Source organism: Momordica charantia, assembly GCF_013281855.1.
Source record: "Momordica charantia cultivar OHB3-1 chromosome 4 unlocalized genomic scaffold, Mcharantia_2.0 BLBB01000004.1, whole genome shotgun sequence".
Lineage (NCBI taxonomy): Eukaryota > Viridiplantae > Streptophyta > Magnoliopsida > Cucurbitales > Cucurbitaceae > Momordica > Momordica charantia.
In genome coordinates, this window is record NW_028275162.1 from 5,090,542 (window position 1) to 5,111,402 (window position 20,861).

At 34.8% G+C, this 20,861-nt stretch overlaps 3 protein-coding genes across 6 annotated transcripts; 1 reads left to right on the forward strand and 2 right to left on the reverse strand.

Annotated features, from left to right (window-relative positions):
- Positions 1-326: 326 nt before the first annotated feature.
- On the reverse strand, positions 327-10,261 carry LOC111017353 (triacylglycerol lipase 1). Of its 4 annotated transcripts, XR_015790162.1 has the most exons (10): positions 10,014-10,261; positions 9,571-9,681; positions 8,004-8,144; positions 7,433-7,543; positions 7,207-7,350; positions 7,074-7,114; positions 6,898-6,974; positions 5,545-5,640; positions 1,585-1,880; positions 327-854 (listed from the first exon to the last, which is right to left on the reverse strand). XR_015790162.1 is itself a non-coding variant. In XM_022293090.2 (9 exons), the coding sequence occupies exons 1-9, from the start codon at positions 10,185-10,187 to the stop codon at positions 1,792-1,794; spliced, it is 984 nt and encodes a 327-aa protein (XP_022148782.1). In that variant the 5' UTR covers positions 10,188-10,261; the 3' UTR covers positions 1,584-1,791. The 4 variants fall into 4 exon arrangements, 3 of the variants coding, with proteins under 3 accessions (XP_022148782.1, XP_022148780.1, XP_022148781.1); XM_022293090.2 differs by lacking the exon at positions 327-854 and having other exon boundaries at positions 1,584-1,880; XM_022293088.2 differs by lacking the exons at positions 327-854; positions 1,585-1,880 and adding an exon at positions 4,328-4,838 and having other exon boundaries at positions 10,014-10,260.
- A 2,409-nt stretch (positions 10,262-12,670) lies between these two features.
- LOC111017310 (methylthioribose kinase) lies at positions 12,671-15,731 on the forward strand. The gene is made up of 6 exons (XM_022293022.2): positions 12,671-13,129; positions 13,229-13,538; positions 14,433-14,607; positions 14,712-14,913; positions 15,007-15,221; positions 15,369-15,731. Exons 1-6 carry the CDS (start codon positions 12,950-12,952, stop codon positions 15,535-15,537), a joined length of 1,251 nt encoding a protein of 416 aa, XP_022148714.1. The 5' UTR covers positions 12,671-12,949; the 3' UTR covers positions 15,538-15,731.
- A 2,026-nt stretch (positions 15,732-17,757) lies between these two features.
- On the reverse strand, positions 17,758-18,799 carry LOC111017401 (uncharacterized). The gene has a single exon (XM_022293150.2). The coding sequence runs from the start codon at positions 18,672-18,674 to the stop codon at positions 17,976-17,978; it is 699 nt and encodes a 232-aa protein (XP_022148842.1). The 5' UTR covers positions 18,675-18,799; the 3' UTR covers positions 17,758-17,975.
- Between the last annotated feature and the right edge of the window lie 2,062 nt (positions 18,800-20,861).

The window sequence follows — 20,861 nt, forward strand, 5'->3', positions numbered from 1 at the left end:
ATCCTAAGTAATTAAAACTTCAACTTACGTTTAATGGGCAAGAGAGCCTATGTCTAGGATCTTGTTTAAGTTCTTACGTTTAATGGGCAACTTACGTTCAATAAGAAGTGGATTGAAATAAAATATCATATTAAATTTAAGAAGTAATTACAATAGCTAAATTAAAATCGAGAACCGAAATCTAAAGAAAATGATAACAACAAAAAGGAATTGCAATAAAAATAATTCAAGGAATGTTGAGCAAAATTAAAGACAAAACAAATTATAAAAACATAAATTCTAGAAAGGAAACAAGCTGGAATTTTTAAATGTCCCCACTTTGAAGCTCGATGGAACTTGGTATTTATAAGCTAAACGCTTTCGTTTTTACCAAAGAGATCCGAATTATAAAATTTTTGTCTCACTTTATCGTTATTTACTGAAAGGCTAGAAATATATCTTCTTTCGACAGAAAGAGAATGAACGTTAATTTGATCTTGATCCTTGTAGAGTGAAAAAGGGACTACACTGCATCCGCACGAACCTCCCGATAATATCCATAAATGACTTGTTTTTGGTAAGAGATGGATATTACTATATGTAAATTCGGGTGCATGGTACACATCGGTACCTTGCAAGTTGCTGGAAAAAATCTTTGGTATTTGGCTTAACAGCATTTGGTTGCACCGATCAAGGGATGGGTTGAGAATTCTTCTAACTGCCCGGTCAACAAAAGCCCTTATTTGTAGGTGGAGAATGCGCCAGGCACATTGCTGAAGTATCTGGAGTGTTTGCTGAAGTATCTGGAGTGTAGCTTTAAGATAGCCTATGTGTCATCTGCAGTAGGTGCATTGCTGTTTTTTCCTTCCTTTTTCCTATAAAACATATATATTTCTTCATAATTCCATCTATTTATCCAAAACCAAGTGTACAAGTCTTTCCTAAGAAATAGTCATATTTATATCGGATTCAATGCATGAAACACACGTATTTAATTCCAGAAGACACTAAACATGCACAATTTGAAAACACTTTTTCCTAAAATTCAAGACTTATCACTCTTCTAAACCATCATCAATCTCATTTACATTTCTTATTACGTGGGCTCCCAAATTTATTGCAATTATATTTCTACTTTTACTTGTTCTCTTTCAAGTATTAACCAGACCTATCACTTTTTAATTTATTATTTCCTTTTCATTTATCTATTAATAATTTTTCTTCTAATAAAAATTTATACCACTTTTATTAATTAACATTATTTTATTATAAAATATTATAAACTTATATTTATTTTTTAATTTTTAATTTAATTTTGATATTATTAATTAATATCAATAAATTTTTTAAAATAGAACTCATTATTATTAAATATTATAATAATAAAATTTTATATTAAATGATGTTGATTCTAATAAAAAATTATTCCAGTGGATGTGATTTTATTTTAATTATTCATTATTTATTAATATTAAACAAATTGTTATCATAAAAAATATTTAGTATCTATAGTAATAAAATAAATTAAAATTTAGTTATTATTGTAATTAAAAAAATTAGCACAACAATATATTTGTAATAGTTAGAAAGAAGAAAGAGGTATACTAGTTGTTGATGGCGAATTTTGGTGAGGTTCACGTGTCCCCTAAAACGGTGCACTACCAAATAGCAAATGAGACTGCAATCAAAAAATTTGACACCGGTGTGGTATCTCATCTAATACACTTCGACAATCAAATTAGTAATTGAAGTAAAAGAATATAGTAGACAACTTAGGGATTTTTAGTGATAGAGGGTGAGTATCTGTCCTTCTCAATTGCAGGTCGCAATGGCTTGCGACATCCTTTCCATACGAACTCCAACGCCGGGACATGCCGCATGTTTAGGTTTCTCCCTCAATACTAAAATAGTTTTAGTAAACCACATAAAAGAATTTTGATTTCGATTCTACAAAATTTTTGATAAACAACGTCAAAAGAATAACATTCTTTCTGATTAATTTAATTTCGATTGATTTTGATTTATTCTTAGTATGATTTTGGTAAGTAAACATAGCCGAAGTTCAAACCTTTGATAAATTGAAGCCTGAAAAGATAGTTTAAAGAGAAAAACAACAAAGAAAAAGAGGCAGCAGACGAAGACCAATAAGTTTCGTTTATTTTAAATTTTCCATTGCTCCGTCGATTTGAATGGTTAGGGCTTTGTTTTTTGTGTGTTGAGGAGTTGAATGGTTTTTTTTTCCATCGATTCTGTTTTCATATGTGTAGATGAACGAATACATGAATGTTAATGCATCTATTAGGTATTTTTCCGTGGATTTCGTTGTCCGATTTTACTTTTTTTTCGTTCCATGTTATTTGTTGATTTTTCCTTTGTTATTGTTATGTTGAAATTGAGGTCTGTGAGATGTTACGTTGATAGTAGTTCAGTTGTGTGGTGGGAGGTTGAAGAAGAAGAAGGAACGTCACTCTTGTTAATTCTCTGTTATTTTTCTCGGGTTCGACCTCGAGCGAGGTTGAGCCCGAGGTATTTGAAGAGGCTCAACCTCGAGGAGCCCGAGGTATTCCGAAGAGTTTGAACCTCGAGGTGACTCTTCCTAATACCTCGAGCTCAACCTCTCCCGAGGTCGAACCCAAGAAAAATAACAGAGAGCACAAACTCTCGAGCAACTTTCAAATTTCAATCCTTGCTCAAGGTTTCTAAGCATCTGGAAAAGTCCTCGGTCTCAACCTCGGGCGAGACTGCACTCGAGAAATTTTTCAGAGGCCTACTAGAACCTCGAGCAAGGTTTGAAATTTCTTCCAAACATTGCTCGAGGTTGAGTGTCTTTCAATTACCTCGGGCTCAACCTCGCCCGAGGCCATTCCCGAGAATTTTGACAGAAATTTAACAGACCTTGAGCGAAAGAACAAATTTCTTCAACCTCGCTCGAGGTCCATCTCACTTCGCGCGAGTTTGTCCTTCTTCTTCAACCTCCCACCACAAATATTTTAAATAAACCTTACATCCACACACACAGACTAGAGACCTCAAAATTGACATAATAATATATTCAAGAATTAAGAACAAGGAAAACAAACAGTAATCAGTTTTCCTATTTTTCAAATTATGAAATACACAAGAAACAAACTTAAATCGATGCAATGTAATTCTTGTATTCGTTCATCCAAACACCGGAAAACAAAATCGATGGAAAAATAAAACATTAAACTCCTCAACAGCGATGGAAATCGAAGCCCTAGCATTCAAATCAATGGAAAAGAACAAAAATTAACAGAGAAGGAGATGGAACGAAAGCAATTTCAAACGGAGAAGATGATGGAACAGAAACGATTTTGAACAGAGAAGGAAAAGAGAAAGAGACGTCCGATAAATAGTTTGATTTTTTGAACAGAGGGGTAATAGTGCAATTTCATTTCTTTTTAAATTTAATTAATAAATATTAAACTGGGTCATCCAAGCACATTTTGAAAGATGAGGTCATTTAGCATTCCAAAAACTTATGAAGCTCATTTGAGTCAATTTCCCCTCTTCTCCAATGCTCGCCGTTCTGAATCTATCTTGGTTCCTTAAAATCTGGCCGCGTTCCCGACATCTTCATCCAAAATTCACTACTCTATTTTTAGATTATCAATGGTGATGTTCCTTTTGCTTCTCGAATCTATAAGGGCACTGTCAAAACTAAGGGATTCCCCTCCAAACTAAGCAATCTCAGCCACGTATAACTTTCACAAACTTGAGATGTCCAAAAGAAGTTACCCTGAGCTTCTTTCTCAAATCCCAGCTTGGAAAGCCCCGAAATGATTGAAGTCCATGAAACCACATTTGGGTCAGGCTTTGGATGAATATGTTGGGAAAGGTAGCCAGATTTTAGGGAATTAGGAACGGCAGGTACCTGAGATAAAGAGAGAGAGAGAGTAAAAGCGAAAAAATATGCCACCTCCAACTCAGGGATAAAGCTTTGGGAAATATTCCTCCAATTTTTGTTTTAAAGTCAGACTCAACCATCTCCGAACAAATCGGAAAAATTGGGGCAGATTCGGTGACTTCTACTTACCCCGGCCACATCTCGATCCCAAATGGACGGCGCGGTTTGCGGCGGAGAGAATGGGCGATTTCCCCGAGTTCCGGCGGCTGGACGAGAAGTCCCTAATAGAATACGTAAGGACAGTTCCTTGTCTGGGTTCGATGGTGGGCGACAATTTGGAGGTTAAAGAGGTCGGAGATGGCAACCCTAATTTCGTTTACATTGTTGTCGTCTCCTCTGGTTCCTTCGTCCTCAAGCAGGTCCCTCTCTGCAATTGTAAAAACTATAGACACTTGCATCAAGTGAAGAAATTTGGGTTACTTTCGTGAATACTCGATAGCTCATCTCTATTGTAAACCTTTGTAAACATTTACAAGGTCTTTTTCCGATGCTTTATGACTTTGAAGATTGTGGCCATTTTGGCTTATCAATCTTACCGGAATCCCATTTTTTGGACTGGAAAAACACCGTTCACATTCTATCATAATTTACATTGACCATCATTCACTTTACAAACTACTGGACTTCCCCAAGGATTTAAAGAATTTGATCATAGGATCATACACATCTTCCTTGGCTCTCACACTCAAAATGAAGTCTACATGACCATAATTCTCAAGGTAAACCAATTCTGGTACCGAATCCAACTCCTTGATGGTGTGCTGCAGATCTGTCCAATCTGACAACTCGTCATTGCCACCATACGCCATCCACAGCGGCAACGACTTTGGAATACGGCGGAGATCGAATGCAGGAGGCTTTGAACGACCATACACTCTCAGATTGTTTAACAATCCATAGTCATACCTGGAAAAAGTACCCTTGCGGATCACTGGAGAAAAAGAAAGCGGTTAAACCAGCCTGGCTTGAACAGTTTCCCGGGAGAATTTAGTGAAGTGGTCATATATTTCCAAAGATATTATTGGCATGCAATTTCTATGTAAAGAGGTTTTAGATTCAACTGGAAATCACAGCGGTGTGATTTTGGGGATACTTTCGGCTACAGTTCTGATGGCTGCAGTAGTAATATAAGTAGTAAATAGACTTTAGTTGAAGAGGAACTTTAGCATTAATGGGGAGCTTAGGTAATCGTTTTGAAGTGCAACAATGGAAGAGGAAAACTTGGCATTTTTCCTGTGAAAGAGGTTGTTGAAGAAAACTTGATGGGCTTTTTAGCATCTCTAGGAGGTTTCTTGGAAAAGTTTTGAAGAAGATCAATTTTCGAGTTCTTTTCTAGTGGGGATGTTTTCTTTGTAGTTTACCAAGGGTTGTTCTCATAATTTTACTATTTTCTTGATAAACGGGGTGATTTTTGTATGCTCCTAAAGGAGTTTTGGACTTGGTAACTTCTTAAAAGTTGGTTTCCTTTGCGAGAAAGGAAAGTCACTTGCTAGAATAAAAATGTATGACGCCCAAGTTACACAATTGGATGTTCAAGGATTTGTATTAGACTATGCATAAAATGCAGGTAAAGAATTTATAGATTCATCAGTCATAGTATAATAGAACATAAAGCTGAGAGAAGATCATGAGCGTACTCTGGAAAAGATGGTGTAGGTTTTTTGCAGATGTTGGATGTGGTTCGAATTCAAAAAAGAAGTCAAAACGTGAGCCATTGAGGTAACAGTTCTTCCCTGCAGCATTATAAGAATTCCTTGTTAGGAAATTCAAGTTTCTGAGTATTTGAATAGATTGAACATTCAAAATTGATACTTCCCTGTAAAGATAAAGCAATATTTCAGACCATCATTCCAATAACAACAATTCATTATCGATCCTCTTTTTCTAGTTCTACCCAATTTTCTTCTGAAAACAAGAAACATGACATTATAAATATATAAACGCCATCCATCTTCATGTTAGGGTCCGTTCGATTGTCACTAGGCACAGAATACTTTAAATTACCTGTGTAGCTAGAGTCTAGTGAAATGAGATCTTATCTTTAGGCAGGCTTCAGCAAGATATCGTGAAAACTATGATACAGACTTTGGTGGGAAATACATGGAGTAATCGACTTACAGTGCAGATACAGTAAGATTTTATCAGGCTGTATAATTTGTTGTCTTATTTTTGTTGGAACCTATTTGCTATGAACAACATTACATGAAGATTTATAGGCACGACAAAAAACTCCACCTAAACTACAGAATGTCTGCTCCCAACCACTTTCCCGCCAAGCACATGTCAGAGGAGAACATGGCTGATACCACAAGAGTATTGAAAACTCAGTATAATTTCTTATAGCTCTATGCCAATTGTCATGTGAATATATTTATTTATTTTCTCTCATCTATGTTCAACGCTGTATTTCCAAGACAAAAGAGTAACAGATTGATTTACAAGTCATAAAATGATAAAATTAAAAGGTTTCGCGGAGAACTTAGTACTCATGAGAGAACTTGGTACTTAATAATCCTCCTATCCAAAAAATAGGACTTAATAATGATCAATGCCAGAATATAAAGAGGAACATATACAGTTAATAATGATCAATGTAAGCGTGCATGGTTAATAATGATCAATGTCAACATGCATCAGAGTAATTGACAGAGATTAGCAACTTTTTTTTTTTTAATAATAAGGAGTCGGAGCTTTGCTCCCCTATAATCAGGGTTGACCCGGACCTGGAAGACATTAAGAATTTTTGGTATTATTGAGACTTTTAAATCAGTATGACTAAGAGATTCCACGCCCTTGCCAACTGGGATGGAGACAACAGAAATTAATAATATTGAATCACAAATTCTAAGATTGCAAAAGAGAGAAAAAAACAAAACAAGAAAGAACTAGAAGAAAGCATTCTGGCAACAATTTCCTATGCACAATGGCTTGGAAGGTAAAGAAAAAAAGTAAGAAGGGGTGGGGGAAAAGAAGCGAGTTGTGGAGATAACCTGTTATTGAACTTAGAATATTGTTGCAGTCAACGAGCTGATCACAAAGCATATCTAAAAGGTTTGTTCCCCAATCACTGAAGTAGTGTAAAGAAACATCGGCATCAGTTTTACAAACAACACTGAAGCTAAAAATGCAACCAATTACAAATCAAATTGGATAATGGAATGACAACCTTTTAAAGTTAAGCTGATGAAATCCCATTGTAAGAATCATCTGCCGAAAAAAAACTACAGAGAATAAGCTTATTACTAAAATCTGTACGATCATTTAACAATGCTAATCAAACAATAACAAGCAAGGAATACCGTATCAAGATGCAAGTCAACCATTAGACGTACTAATGGAGCAGTGATATGGTCCAAGTACGATATAGGACTAAGAAGAGCAGCTGCTTCAACTTTCTTGGCTATGTCTGGTTGGGTAAGAGCAACAAAAGATATGATTGTTCCCTGCAAACAAGACAGGAGATGACACAAGAGCAAGAAGGAAAATTTTCAGACGAAGAATCCTGTATGAGAAGAGATATGGGACCTGTGAATGCCCAACAACATAAACTTTCCTGTCTGTTAATGAATTTATGTAGTCAATCATTTCTGCGAGATCATACAGAGCCAAATCTTCCCAACTCCAATTCCAAAATTTCTACAATAAGAATATACTAGAATCAAACACCAATAAACAGAAACTTAACAAATGCAATTTATGTTAACATTACTTTTAAGATTGACATAAGATACTTATGAACCAGTAATCCAACAGACAACATAGTGGAGAGACTTGAGGCAGAAAAGGCTTTAGTAAACGGACACAAATAGCATGTAACGAATGGTCTATTTAAGATAAACTGTCATGTAACGGCTTAACTCCATAAAACCTCACCTCTATTTGTTTGAACCTTTACGATCAACTGCATGATACTCTCTACCTCAATGCATTGAGCATATATGAGCAGCAGCATATTTGCATCATTATTAAATTTTCTAGATACATGCAATGCACCCACAACACACTGGAGAAACCCTTTCTATTAATATGTTCGCTTTTCATCTAATTAACACCCTATCCATCTTAGGCATTTTATAATAAACTAATCTATTAATACCTTATCATGCTCCGATAGCGATATATGCCCATGACTCCACCGTGTTCCACGCACATTTCCTATCCACACATCAAATCCATTTTCAGCAAGGATGAAGCCTAAAGATTGTTCCGCAGAATTCAAAAACCATGCATCGCCTGCCTGCATTTGCACCAACTTAGACAATGAAAGGTTTGAAATAGCTAGTAGTAGGAACCACGTCCCTCAACTATGAGCATGATTCCAGTCCACGAAATAATTCAAATTTTACAATTCATGTTTCAAGATCCAGCTATTGATGTCATGGACCCAAGAAAATTTTAAGGATAGTTAGATTTGTCAGATTGTTTCAGATGGGTAGCAAAAATTTGAAAAGAATCTCACTTGGAAGGAGAAGAAAATAGAAGGCTTGATTAAAGGAACAACATAAACATATAAACAGACATATACACAGTGTGCGTGATTGTTGAAAATTAAACATGTACATCCCTAAGTACATGATACATTAACATGAACTAGTAATTAATTTTATGTTCATGAATTTAGTTTTTTAAGATGAATTAATCATATGTTCGTGTATGTATAGGTTCATAAGATGAGAATTTATGGATCTAGATTCTTCCATGGAGTCCTATAAATAGGATGATGTTTTGATGTATTTCAAACAAGTGTATGGAGAAGAAAACAAGAGAGATTGGTAAACCAATTGTGTATTTTGTGAGAAATTTCAATACAAGTAAAGTTGTTTATTCTCAGTCAAGTCTTGTTAATTCTAAATTTGTGAGTGTTCATCACATGCTTCCAGCAGTGATGGATTGCATAATAATTACCAGCAGTGATGGATTGCATAATAGTTAAACCGGCTAGGTAGTTGATAGAGCTGAAAGCTCTAATTACTTCTATTTAGGAAAGGAAAAATGGGAGAAATTCAAAGAGTCCCTTAGCTCTCCCACAACTTTAATGAAAATCCATAAAGAACTCAAAGCTCACCAGTCTCACCCTTCCCTACATTCCTCTGATTCCCCCTTTGCAATTAGTTATTTCTCCCTCCTCTCTTCAATATTTTACTAACCACTTCCGCAATTATTTCAGCATCAGCCAGACTTTGAGCTAATCAAGAATTCGTTAAGATTAACTCATATTTAGCGCATTGTCAGCACAGCAATTATACTCCAAATTATAATCTCCTTTAAATAACATTCGCTTGCAAACTTGAGGTCTTCAATTTTTGAAGTGACAATGACCGGACTGTAGTAGTCAAGAAGGTTAGTACTGACCTAATACAGAACCCTCACATAACTTTTTCCGGGAAAATAATCATTTTACTGCAATATCAAGAGATTGGTGCAGTTGAAATTACAATGAAAATAGATACAAAAAAAAGCCTCAATAGTATAACAAATATCAGATGTCGTCAATCCTTTTGTTAAAAACAGGAGTTTGATATTGCTAATGAGAAATTAAAAATAAAATAAAGAATGCAAAACTCAGGAAACCTTGTCGAGTTTCTAGCTACTGCTGATAAAACAAAGAGTAAATTGATTAGACAAATACAGTTACAATATTTTAAAACTGTAAGAAGGCTCACCATGAGAAGTCCATGGAGGAGCAAAATTGGAGGGCCTTTTATTTTTTTCAAATCTCCATCGTATGAAGATACACGTTGAAGACCCAACAAAAAGCCATCCTTCGTTTGAATCTAAGAAATTTATGAGAAAATCATGTCCGTCAGCACTGCACAACCATATAAAGAGTGCTCAAGTATACCAAATGCGTCGAGCTCAGAATTGCTAATAAACACAATGAACACAAAGATCGATATAAATGAATCAGTTTGTCCAGACTCGACAGATAAACAAATCAAATCATTCAATCACGGACAAGAAATAACTCTCGAACACGAAGCATTGCAGCAAATTAGTTGACTAAATCCTTTCCAGTTACTCCACTACGAACAGAGCGATCACTAATACTGTCTCATTTCACAAACAATTCCTAATAATCAGCAGCGAGAACAGAGAATCACAGTACCTTATGCTCCTCGCAAGGATAGCCAGCAGGTTCGACGAGTTGAGAGCACAAGGTCCTCTGCTCCGACGAAGCGCGATGGAGAATCGAATGCTCGGTGGAACGATCGGAAGAATCATCGGTGGCGTGAAGAGCGAAGTAGAGAAGAAACATCAGAGCAAGCAATGGCTTCGCCATCTCCGAAACAAAGATTGAGCTTCAAGTGACAGCGAGCCAAATTGGTAAGCACACAATGACCGTACATTATTGAAGGGGGAGCCGAGAAGATGCTCTTCAACCAATCGAATCGTTTCGTGGATATGCGTACGCGCCCACTCGCTATGGAAAGCGCGTGGAACCTTTCAGTTATTTATTTCAAAATTATGATTTTTTTTTCTTCAACCGCTTATGAAATCTAGATATTTTTAGAGTTAACGTCTACCAATAATAAACTAAATTTATTGTCAAACTTAGCCATTTGAGATAATTTCCCATTTTTATCACCACCACCTTCATCTTGTGGGTTTAAGAAACCAAAAAATTTATTGTTAATATTAATTGGGGGAGGGAATAGCAACAAGAATTTAGAACACGATATCTCTGATCTGACTGAACTCAAAATTTTAAGTGAATAGGCTATAATATATTTACCGACATAAACTCAACTAGTCGAGATAGCATTTACCTCTTTAAAAATCCAGTTCGAATTCCCTACTCATGTTAAAGTAAAAATAAAAAGTTATAATAAATTTAATCCCAATTACAATCGAATTTTTTTATACCATATACTTCTTCTTTTTTGACAAAGAGATACCATATACTTTGTAGTTATATTTTTAAAAATACAAAATTATATCATTTCAAAAAATAAAGACTTATGCCTCCAATCAAAAATAGAAATTGAAAACATACTTTTTCATAATTTTGCATGCATAGGTCATTTTAGTTGCACTTAACTAAGGCACACTATTATAAAGGAATGAAAAAGTACTAATTAATGGGTCTAGAAAAGCAACTTTTCATTTTATTTTTTCTGTTTTTTGTTTGCTTAATTTATACAGAATTGTAGGTGTTTGAGTGGGTAGCAATCTAATGGGTGCTAAAAACTCCCGGCAATTGCCTTCTAGTGAATGCTAAATAAAATCTCCCATCCATTATTTTTTTTCTTTCTTATTTCATACAATTGAGGTATTTTAATTAATTTACAAGTAACTTCACTTGCCTAATCTAGAAAACTACTCTTTCAAAGTGTTTCTTACAAATTAAGGTATGTTTATGACAAATTAAAAAAAAAATTATTCTTCAAAAGAGGGACAATGTAAATTTAAACAATTTGTTTTAATGACTATTTGTGAAGGGTTAAAACAATTACAATGGGAGAGATCCGGCTGATTCATTTGGAATCAGACTCCCTACAAGTGATTGATCTCATGAACTAAAAATAAGACATTCATGATTCACCATACCAATTTGCACCCGTGTAATGATTTTCTACATTCTAAAAAAATTTGTCACATTCATTTATCGGGTGACCCATCAGAACACCAATGAGAGCAGAATTCCTCTAATCGTTCACACTTTATTGAGATCCAACATCTTCCGATAGACCCATCAATGTTGATCTTTTACCCCTCTTCGAAGTGGTTTTGTGATATCAAAATTTATACAGATTCGACGAGTTTCTCCCAACATAAATTGTCTATAGTACATTCAAAGTCTTTGAAAGATCTCACCGTGTTTCATAACCTCACAGTAATACGCTTGTTTCGACACCCGAAAAAGAGGTTAAAGAAATGAGTCCATAAAACTACCTTGTTGAATTTCATCTCATCCAGCTACACCATAGTAACTGGTTTTTCAAGGACCAATACGAACTTATCGAGAAACCAAGGTCCTGATCTAAGAACTCTATTTCGATCACTAGGTTTATTGAAATGAAAGAGGAATAGGTTTCTTCCTACGTTTCCACAATAACTAAGTTCTACGATCTCCATGAGATTATCCATTGTCTTTTGCATCACTACTCCTAAGATTGGCTTCGATACTGGGAGCAATATTTTAAATATTGATGTCTTTTCATAAAAATGTTGAGGTATCAATCTCATATAAGAGAAGAATATTGTTATTTTTTCGACTCAATTGCTTCATTTTTTTATTTTTTTTGGTTAAAAGTAGAGAGTCCCTTGTTTCAAAGAGAGGAGGACGGGTTATTCACATTTCATTTGATGGTCAGAGGCAAATTGAAAGCTAAGCAGTGGTAATTCTAAGGATTCCCGAGGGGAAAAATAGAGATGTCTCCTACGTTACCCGTAATATGTGGAAGTATCGACGTAATTTCATAGAGTCATTCGGTCTAAATGCTGCATGAAAAAAGACACCTCCTAAAAGATAAAAGTTAAATAGGGATACCTCTATAATCTACTCCTACCCTTCATAAATCTCGATACATTAATAAGCAAGGTTCGAATCCTTATATCCCGTATTGTATTCTAGAAAAATCATAACTCATAACTCATGATATGATTATACTAACAAAAGCTCATATGTAGCTAACAATTCATGTAGAATTCATCTAGCTACCCACAAAAAGAATTCCAATATCTATCCTAATTCCTAACCCGAGGATAAATTGAAAACCTGAAAAGAAAGTTTGAAGCAGACAAGAACACAGAGAAAAAGAGGCATCAGACGGAGACGACGGTCGAGAAGGACACAGTACGGTCATATTTGAACATTAGAAAGAAGATATTTTCTTCGATAAAAAGCAGATATTTTTCAATACACCACTTTCCGAAAAAGAAAAATTCTTTTTCGCAGTCGCAATTGACTAATTGAGTGTCTTAGCGCTCATTTTCAAGTCAATATTCCTTCAATTTATGTTTTAAAGTCGACTCCACCATCTCGGAACAAATCGAAACAAATTGGGGCAGATTCGGTGTACCACTACTCCGGCGGAGAGAATGGGCGATTTCTCCGAGTTCCGGCGGCTGGACGAGAAGTCCCTTGTAGAATACGTAAGGACAGTTCCTTGTCTGGGTTCGATGGTGGGGGACAATTTGGAGGTTAAAGAGGTCGGAGATGGCAACCTTAATTTCGTTTACATTGTCGTCGGCTCCTCTGGTTCCTTCGTCCTCAAGCAGGTCCCATCTTCTGTCCATGTTCTGTCCATGTTGTAACGATTGCGGCTCTTTTGACTCATCGATCTTAATCGAATTAGACCGGATTTTACCATTCTGTAGGCTCTTCCATACGTTCGGACGAGGGGAGAATCGTGGAAGATGACGAGGGAGAGGATCTATTTCGAGGCGTCGTCGCTGAAGGAGCATGGGCGGTGGTGCGGTGAGCATGTGCCACAAGTGTACCACTTCGACCGCACCATGTCGGTCATAGCCATGCGCTACTTGGAACCGCCGCACATGGTCCTCAGAAAAGGCCTAATCGCCGCTGTTGAGTACCCTCTTCTTGCACACCACATGTCTGATTATATGTCCAGGACACTCTTTTTCAACTCAATTCTCTACCACTCCACCACCCACCATAAACTTGGTGGTAAGTTCACTACTCATGCCATTTCTTTACTTTCTGTTTACCAACATCTTTCATCTTTTGTCTATTTCTATGATTTTAATCTCTTGAAATTTGGAGGGTTAAATACTATTTTGATCGTTTTACTTTTTAAAACGTCCATTTTGTCTATTGTATTTTCAATCTTTGTTTATTTAGTCTTTTGTACCTTAAAAACGTCTGCTTTGGTCGTACTATTAAAAAGTAACTTTTCATTTTCATTCTATCTTATTTATTTTCGTCACAATTTTAGCATGAATTTGTATTAAATAATTTTCATTAGATATAAATTTTATAAATAGGGACCATAATATTCACCTTTTAAAATTCAGACACTAACAGTGTCATTTTGAAAGTAGATGAACAAAAATTGAAACATTTTGAAAATATAACGAACAAAATGAACTAAAAATAGAAGTACTAAAATAGTATTTTAATATATATTTTTCTTTTAAGTTCCTGGATTGAAATGACAAAATTGTTAGTTTTTTAAAAGTTTAAAAGCTAAAATAGACATTTTTATAGTTTAGAGATCAAACTAAAACTAGAACTTAAAAGTGGAGGGAACAAAATGTAACCTGCATGCATACTGAAATTTGAGGTGGCTAACTTTGTTACTTGACAATCAAATTTAATTTTCAATTTTTGTTACATGGTCGTGTAGGTAATGATTGAGATTAAATCACGTTTTTAAAGTTGATGGTATTGTTTTCATTCAAGAGCATTGAGTTGATCAATGTGTGCTTTTTTTCTGCATCAAAGTGAATAGGCTAAGGCTTCTTCTATGTAGTTCTTGTAAGATGGATCTTTGTGTTTCTGAATCCTTAGTCGATATTAACAATGATAACACACTCTTTTCCTTGCACTCTTTCGATACAGTTGCTGAATATTGTGGGAATGTGGAGATGTGTAGGCTCACCGAGCAGGTTGTGTTTTCAGACCCTTATCGAGAGTCTCCGTTTAACCGCTGGACTTCCCCTTATCTCGACGACGAGGCCGAGTCCATCCGTCGAGATAATGCCTTAAAACTCGAAGTTGCAGAGTTGAAATCAAAGTATAACCGTACCTTGCTATATATCTTAAGTTTCTAGTGGCTAAAATTTCGAAAGAAAGTGACAGAGATTCACATTGAGTTCATGGTTACTTTTCAATGCATAGGTTTATTGAACAAGCTCAGTCTCTCATACATGGAGATCTTCATACCGGTTCCATCATGGTCACTCCCGAATCAACTCAAGTTATCGATTCGGAATTCGCGTTCTACGGGCCGATGGGATATGATATTGGAGCCTTCTTGGGAAACTTGATCTTGGCTTTCTTTGCACAGGATGGACATGCTGATGAACATAACAATCGAAAAGTAGGTTCGAGTTTCGTTTCTTCACTTAGGTTCATGCATTTTTGTATGATTTTCAGCGAGCTCCGAATCGCTGAAAACTCTTCCTTATGCCAGGCGTACAAGGAGTGGATATTGAAAACAATTGAAGAGAGTTGGAACCTTTCCCAAAAGAAATTCATTGCACTGTGGGATGAGCACAAGGATGGGCCTGGTGAGGCATATCTACCTACAATATACAACAATCACGAGCTTTGGCATCTCGCACAAAACAAGTATATGACCGAGTTGTTCCACGACTCACTCGGGTTCGGAGCTGCAAAGATGATCAGGTATATATCGCCGTCGTTGTTGTCGTGTCATCTTCGTCTTTAATGATCTATAGATAGTTTTTAACACAAATTAGTAAGGTAAGAATGAAAACAGAGATGTGTTTGTCAATTACCTTAATGTCTCTTGTTACATCTTTCAAATGGTAGGAGAATTTTTGGTGTTGCACATGTTGAGGATTTCGAGTCGATCAGCGACCCGAGCAAGAGGGCAGCGTGCGAGCGACGAGCTCTTGAACTAGCGAAGTTTCTTCTCAAGGAACGACGAGAACTTGTTTCTATCATCGAAGTCATTTCGGCAATCGGCCAAATCGAGTAATAAACCAAGTTCAGGGGACTACCATTCTCAGTTTTGGTGTTGAGGGCAACATCATTTAGTGAGATGCTGTATCTACTTTTGTAATATCAGTCACAAAACATCCAATAATTTCAGGCTTTCTTTTCTTTATAGACTTGTGCATGTATAACAAAATGAATAAACAATGATAATAGTGTCATTATTTATATCCAAAATCAATGTCAATCATACAAACTTTAACTTTAAAAAATTAAAAATTAAAATTTAATTTAAATTCTATTTTAATCTGACTTTTAAGTTTGTTTATTTTGGTTCGTGAAAATAAACAATCATTTTGGTTTTAGTTATATTATTTTTCATCTAATATCCACTCGTCAACGCTCGCTGTGATTTACTTGATCTGTTCTGAGATGATGTTCATAGTAACATGCTATAGATCAACTTCAATAACTAAAATAGAACTAAGCGTGAAATTTAAATCTTAAATAAAATATTTGATTTAAAGCAAATTGCGGGATCTATATAGGGTGTTCAATGAACCCGACGAACCCAACACAATCCATAAGGGTTGGGTTGGGTTGAATCTAACATTGGGTTGGGTTGGGTTGGAAAAATCCCAACCCGACCGGGTTGGCTCGGGTCTCAAATTGACTCTTTCGACCCAATCCGAGATTAAAAGTTTTTTTTTCATTTCATTAAATCTAAACCGTTGATTTTAGGTTTCAATTCAATCATCTTCCTTTTGAATCTTTGATTCTCTCTCTTTTCTAACATTTTCAATTTCATCTTCCTCTCCCCCATCTCCTTCTATAATAAGGTGTAAGCTTTTAATATTGTTGAATTATGACTTATACGCTGGTTTCAATTTTGGATTTGGACTTTAAATAAACTTTGGATAATGTAAAATTTTAAAATTTGTATTAAATTAGGACTTACATGTTGATTTCAATTAGGATTTGAATTGATGCTTAAATTAAGATTTTGATTTTTCTATATTTTTTTTTGTCCATGTTATAAACAAAACAAAAGTAAATTAATTGATCAATTAAAAAAAAAAAAGAACCCGGCAACCCAACCCGAATTTATTGGGTTGGGTTGGCCATCGTTTTACAACCCGACGGTTCCCACAAATTCCCAACCCGAAAATTCGGGTTGGTCCCAAAAATACCCCCAATCTGACCAACCCAGCCCGTGAACACCTTTGGCTGTATTCATAAACTATAATGACTGTTAGTATTGTGGTGCAATTTCCATTGCTTTAAAATCTCCATTGATTAAATTCTATAAAATTTCTACGAATTTAGAAATGTACTAAAAATTTTAAAATGAATGATTTGCTTTTTCTAAGTCATGCTTGATAACTAATAACTATTTTGTTTAAGTTTAATGTTTTTAAAAGTAATGTTTGTTTTCAATTCCCTTAATATATGGTTTTTTTTTCTAGTTCATGAAACAAATTAAATCGAGTCTCCTGGGTGAAAGTCAGATATCCTAACCACTGGACGACAACGGATTTTAATATATGGTTTTCATATCACTAAAAACTATTTGAACTATTAGCTAAATTTCAAAAAAAATAAATAAAATTTAAATAACTATATTTGAAAATACTTTTAAAAATATATATATATAATAAACATAAAAATACATGGGTGAAAACAATGTCTAAGAACTTAATTTTTAAAAACAAAAAAACTCAAATAGTTATGGACTTAAATGGTCTATTTTTATTAGGAGTAATTAGTACATTTTTATCCTATGTAATACAACAAGTGGGGTGGATGATTTAAATTCATGATCTCCTAACGAAAGTTATGTGGCAATTAAACTAAGTTCATGTTAGCCTTATGTATGTTAATCACAAGGGTAGATATTGAATAATCATAATCCTATGTCAATTTGAGGATGACTAGATTTGAAGGTTAGATCCATCCACCCCATCTTTATTGGACTTAAAAACAAAAACAAAATTATGATCTATCATTGTAATTTTTTTTTTTACACTATTTATTAAGTTTGGTTAAACATAGTTCAATAATCACTCTCCTATTTGTAGGCTTGTAAAATTGCACGAGACCCAATAAATAAATAAATTACTATTCAACTTAAAAATTTAAGTTGATGGGTAAAGTAAATTTAATTTAGATATTTCAATATGTAAGTTTTATTTTGTTTTTTTAGTACAGCGTGTTCCTTTAAATATTGTTGTTAAAAATATATAAATCTTATCAGAATATAATATTAACCGTCAAAGCGAGTATAGTAGTTGACATATATTTCTAACCAACATGTTAAACATGAGTTCGATCTCTCACCCCCACTTGTTATAATTTAAAAAAAAAAGAAGGTATAACATGGACCAAACAAACACAACTTCGAAATATTAATATTGTTGTTTTAAAAGAAAAAAAAAACTTCGAAATATTGAAAAGTTGGGAAGACGTGCAAAAAAGATTTAATTAATTTGTATTAATTATTGGGGCGTACTCCGCCTTGTAATCCGCCCAAAGCTCGCCGGCCGTCGCCGCCATCAACTCCACGAAGTAATCCTCTCTGTAACCGTTCCTCATCTTCCGGTTAATCTCCGCCACGAACCCGCTCCCCAGCCCTTCCAAATACTCTAGAAACCTCGCCGTCACGCCGCCGCCCTCGTCCCACCGCTCGCCTTCCCCCGCCCCCGGCCACTCCCCGGAGACAAACCCAGATTTCAGCCTCACGAATTCCGCCACCCCATCGATCAGCCCGCCGGGCGCCTCGGAGTTCCCGCTCCACTGCCACACGTGCGCCACTTCAGGGTATATAATTCCGCTGATCTCGTTCTTCAGGTCGCCGGAAAATTCTGCAATGTGTTTTGCGGCGATGCAAATGTCGCCGCCGAAAGTGTAGGAAACGCCGTCGTATTCGGCGTCGATGAAGAGGCGGATGCTCTGCACGCTCTTCCTGTCGTCGGTGTCAGTTTCCTGTTGGAAGATTTTCCATACGAAATCGGTGGCTGATTTCAGAGTCTGCTCTGCATAGGAAGTTCCGATTTCGAGGTCGAAACGGACGCCGCCGGCGGTGTTTCCGGCGTTGTTGGTGACGGAGAACTCGACGGAGTTTATGGCCTGCACGGAAGCTAGAGTTATGAGGAAAGCGAGAAAAATCTCGGGGGAAGCCATGGAATTAAGCTTATGAGTTTTGATTTCCTTTTTTCTATTTTTCTTGCGGGGAAGAACATGCTGTTTATACGGGAATGGTCGATTTTTTTAAAAAAATTAGATTAAATTATAGGCTAAATATGATTTCGTCTCTATTATTTTAAAAAATTTAGTCTAGTTTCTTACCTTTTATTTTTTATTTTTATTATACTACTTTCTTTCATTAATTTAATGTAAAAGGTCGTTGATATTAAACTTATACAACATGATAGATGGAAAAGATTCACAATTTTAGAAAAGAAATTAAATTCTTGTTAAAGACTTAAAAGATAGATTTAAATCCTTCTTAAGGCTAAAGCTTACCTTTTATTATTTCTTCTTATAAATTTGTGTAACATATTATATAGTATATACCATGTAAGTTTAGTATTAATCACATTTTACATCTACTAATCGAAAAAGAATATAATTAGATTTGGAAAAATACTAAAATATAATGGTTAAATTGAAACTTTTTTTAATAATGATTTTTCTTCTATTTCTCTGTTTTTAAAAATTATATTTAATTCCTCATAATATTTTTTAGTATGTTTTTCACGTTATTAACAATATAATATTTAGATTTTTAACAAAATCTCAAGGCTTAGATTGTAAAAATATTTTCTATTTCGTTATTCTAAGGTGAGAACAAAATGGCTGTGAAGCTCATAAAATTTTACAGTAGTAACTAAATTAACTTTTATCACATTTAAATTTTCTATTGATAAGTCAATATTAAAAGCAGTTGTTAGTGGCTAAAACGAGCATAGCTTAACGGTAATTGACATATACCTCAAACCAAAAATATTAATCATATTTATTTCAAATCTTTCATTTCCGTCGAGATAAGTAATTTAAAATCATTGTTTCAATTTGGGACATGGACGACCTGACCTCTGACATGAATAACTGCCTGTCGGATCCCCTATCTATAAATAGAGGGCATCATCTCCAGTGAAAAGTATCGAATTCTATCTTGAACTTCATATTGAAGTTTGGACTACTTACTAACTTGAGCGTCGGAGAGTTTGCACTCTTGTACAGGTCATCTCTGTCGAGGTGAATCACCTCTCCCAAGTAGCCGACCTTGACCAGGTCAGGACCTCGATCAGTTTTTCATACAAACATAGTTCAACTAGACATTTATATCCGACTAAGAGATCGTAAGTTCGAATATTCATCTCTACATCTTGTACTAAGAAAATATCTCTTGAGGTGTTGCAGTGGCAAGTTATTTCTTACCATTTTCAAAAACAACATTGTTTTAATTCTTATATTTTCAGTTAAAATTTAGTGAACGAATTTAATTTTCATCAAATATTTAAAGGTAGTAAAAATGATTCTCTTGTCAAATGTTGAAATTTCTACTTCATATTTTGCAATGATACAATACTAGTAATATAATAGAATTCATTTGGAAATGAGATAATTACCGACTCGATTTCCAAATACATTTCTAAATTCTAATTAACTCCTACTTGTTTACTTTTTATCTACTTCTCTTTTCAAATTTGAATTTACACATTTTTCAAACACATTTTCAAATCAATCATCCATCCAACTTTCCAATCAAATTTACACAATTTTCAAACACCTCAACCTCGTGATTGTGTCATTCATCCAAATTATTTATCAATGTGATCCATATGTGCTTCATTTTCTACTCATTTGAGTAACTACCTTCAAAACTTTCAGTCTAGGATGATTTGGGAGATCAACTATTGTAATTTATATCAAAGTTATCAAGATAGTGAACTAGATCCTCTGTGATCAGTTTTTTGGTATTAATTAAGTTACCTATTCTACTTCATGTTTCACCACTATTTGAATATAATAATATTTTATTTTTTAAAAATTCTAAGATTATTTCAATCTTTATATATTTCAATATTTCAGATATATTGTTCAATTGTGTAAGTAAGGACTAAATTGGATTAGAAATTATCAATAAAGCAAATTCCAAATCTTATTAGTTATACTTTATACAACATTAAAATTCGAATGTTTCATTGAACAGACTAAGATTAAAATCATCAAAGTTATGAGAAATTATAGATTGTATTGGCATATTAAGAAGAGGATGAAAATAAAATAACTTTAAAAGAAGAAGAGGAAAAAAAAAGATATGTCGACATGTCGACGATGTGGGGAGAAAATCGACTTTTTCCC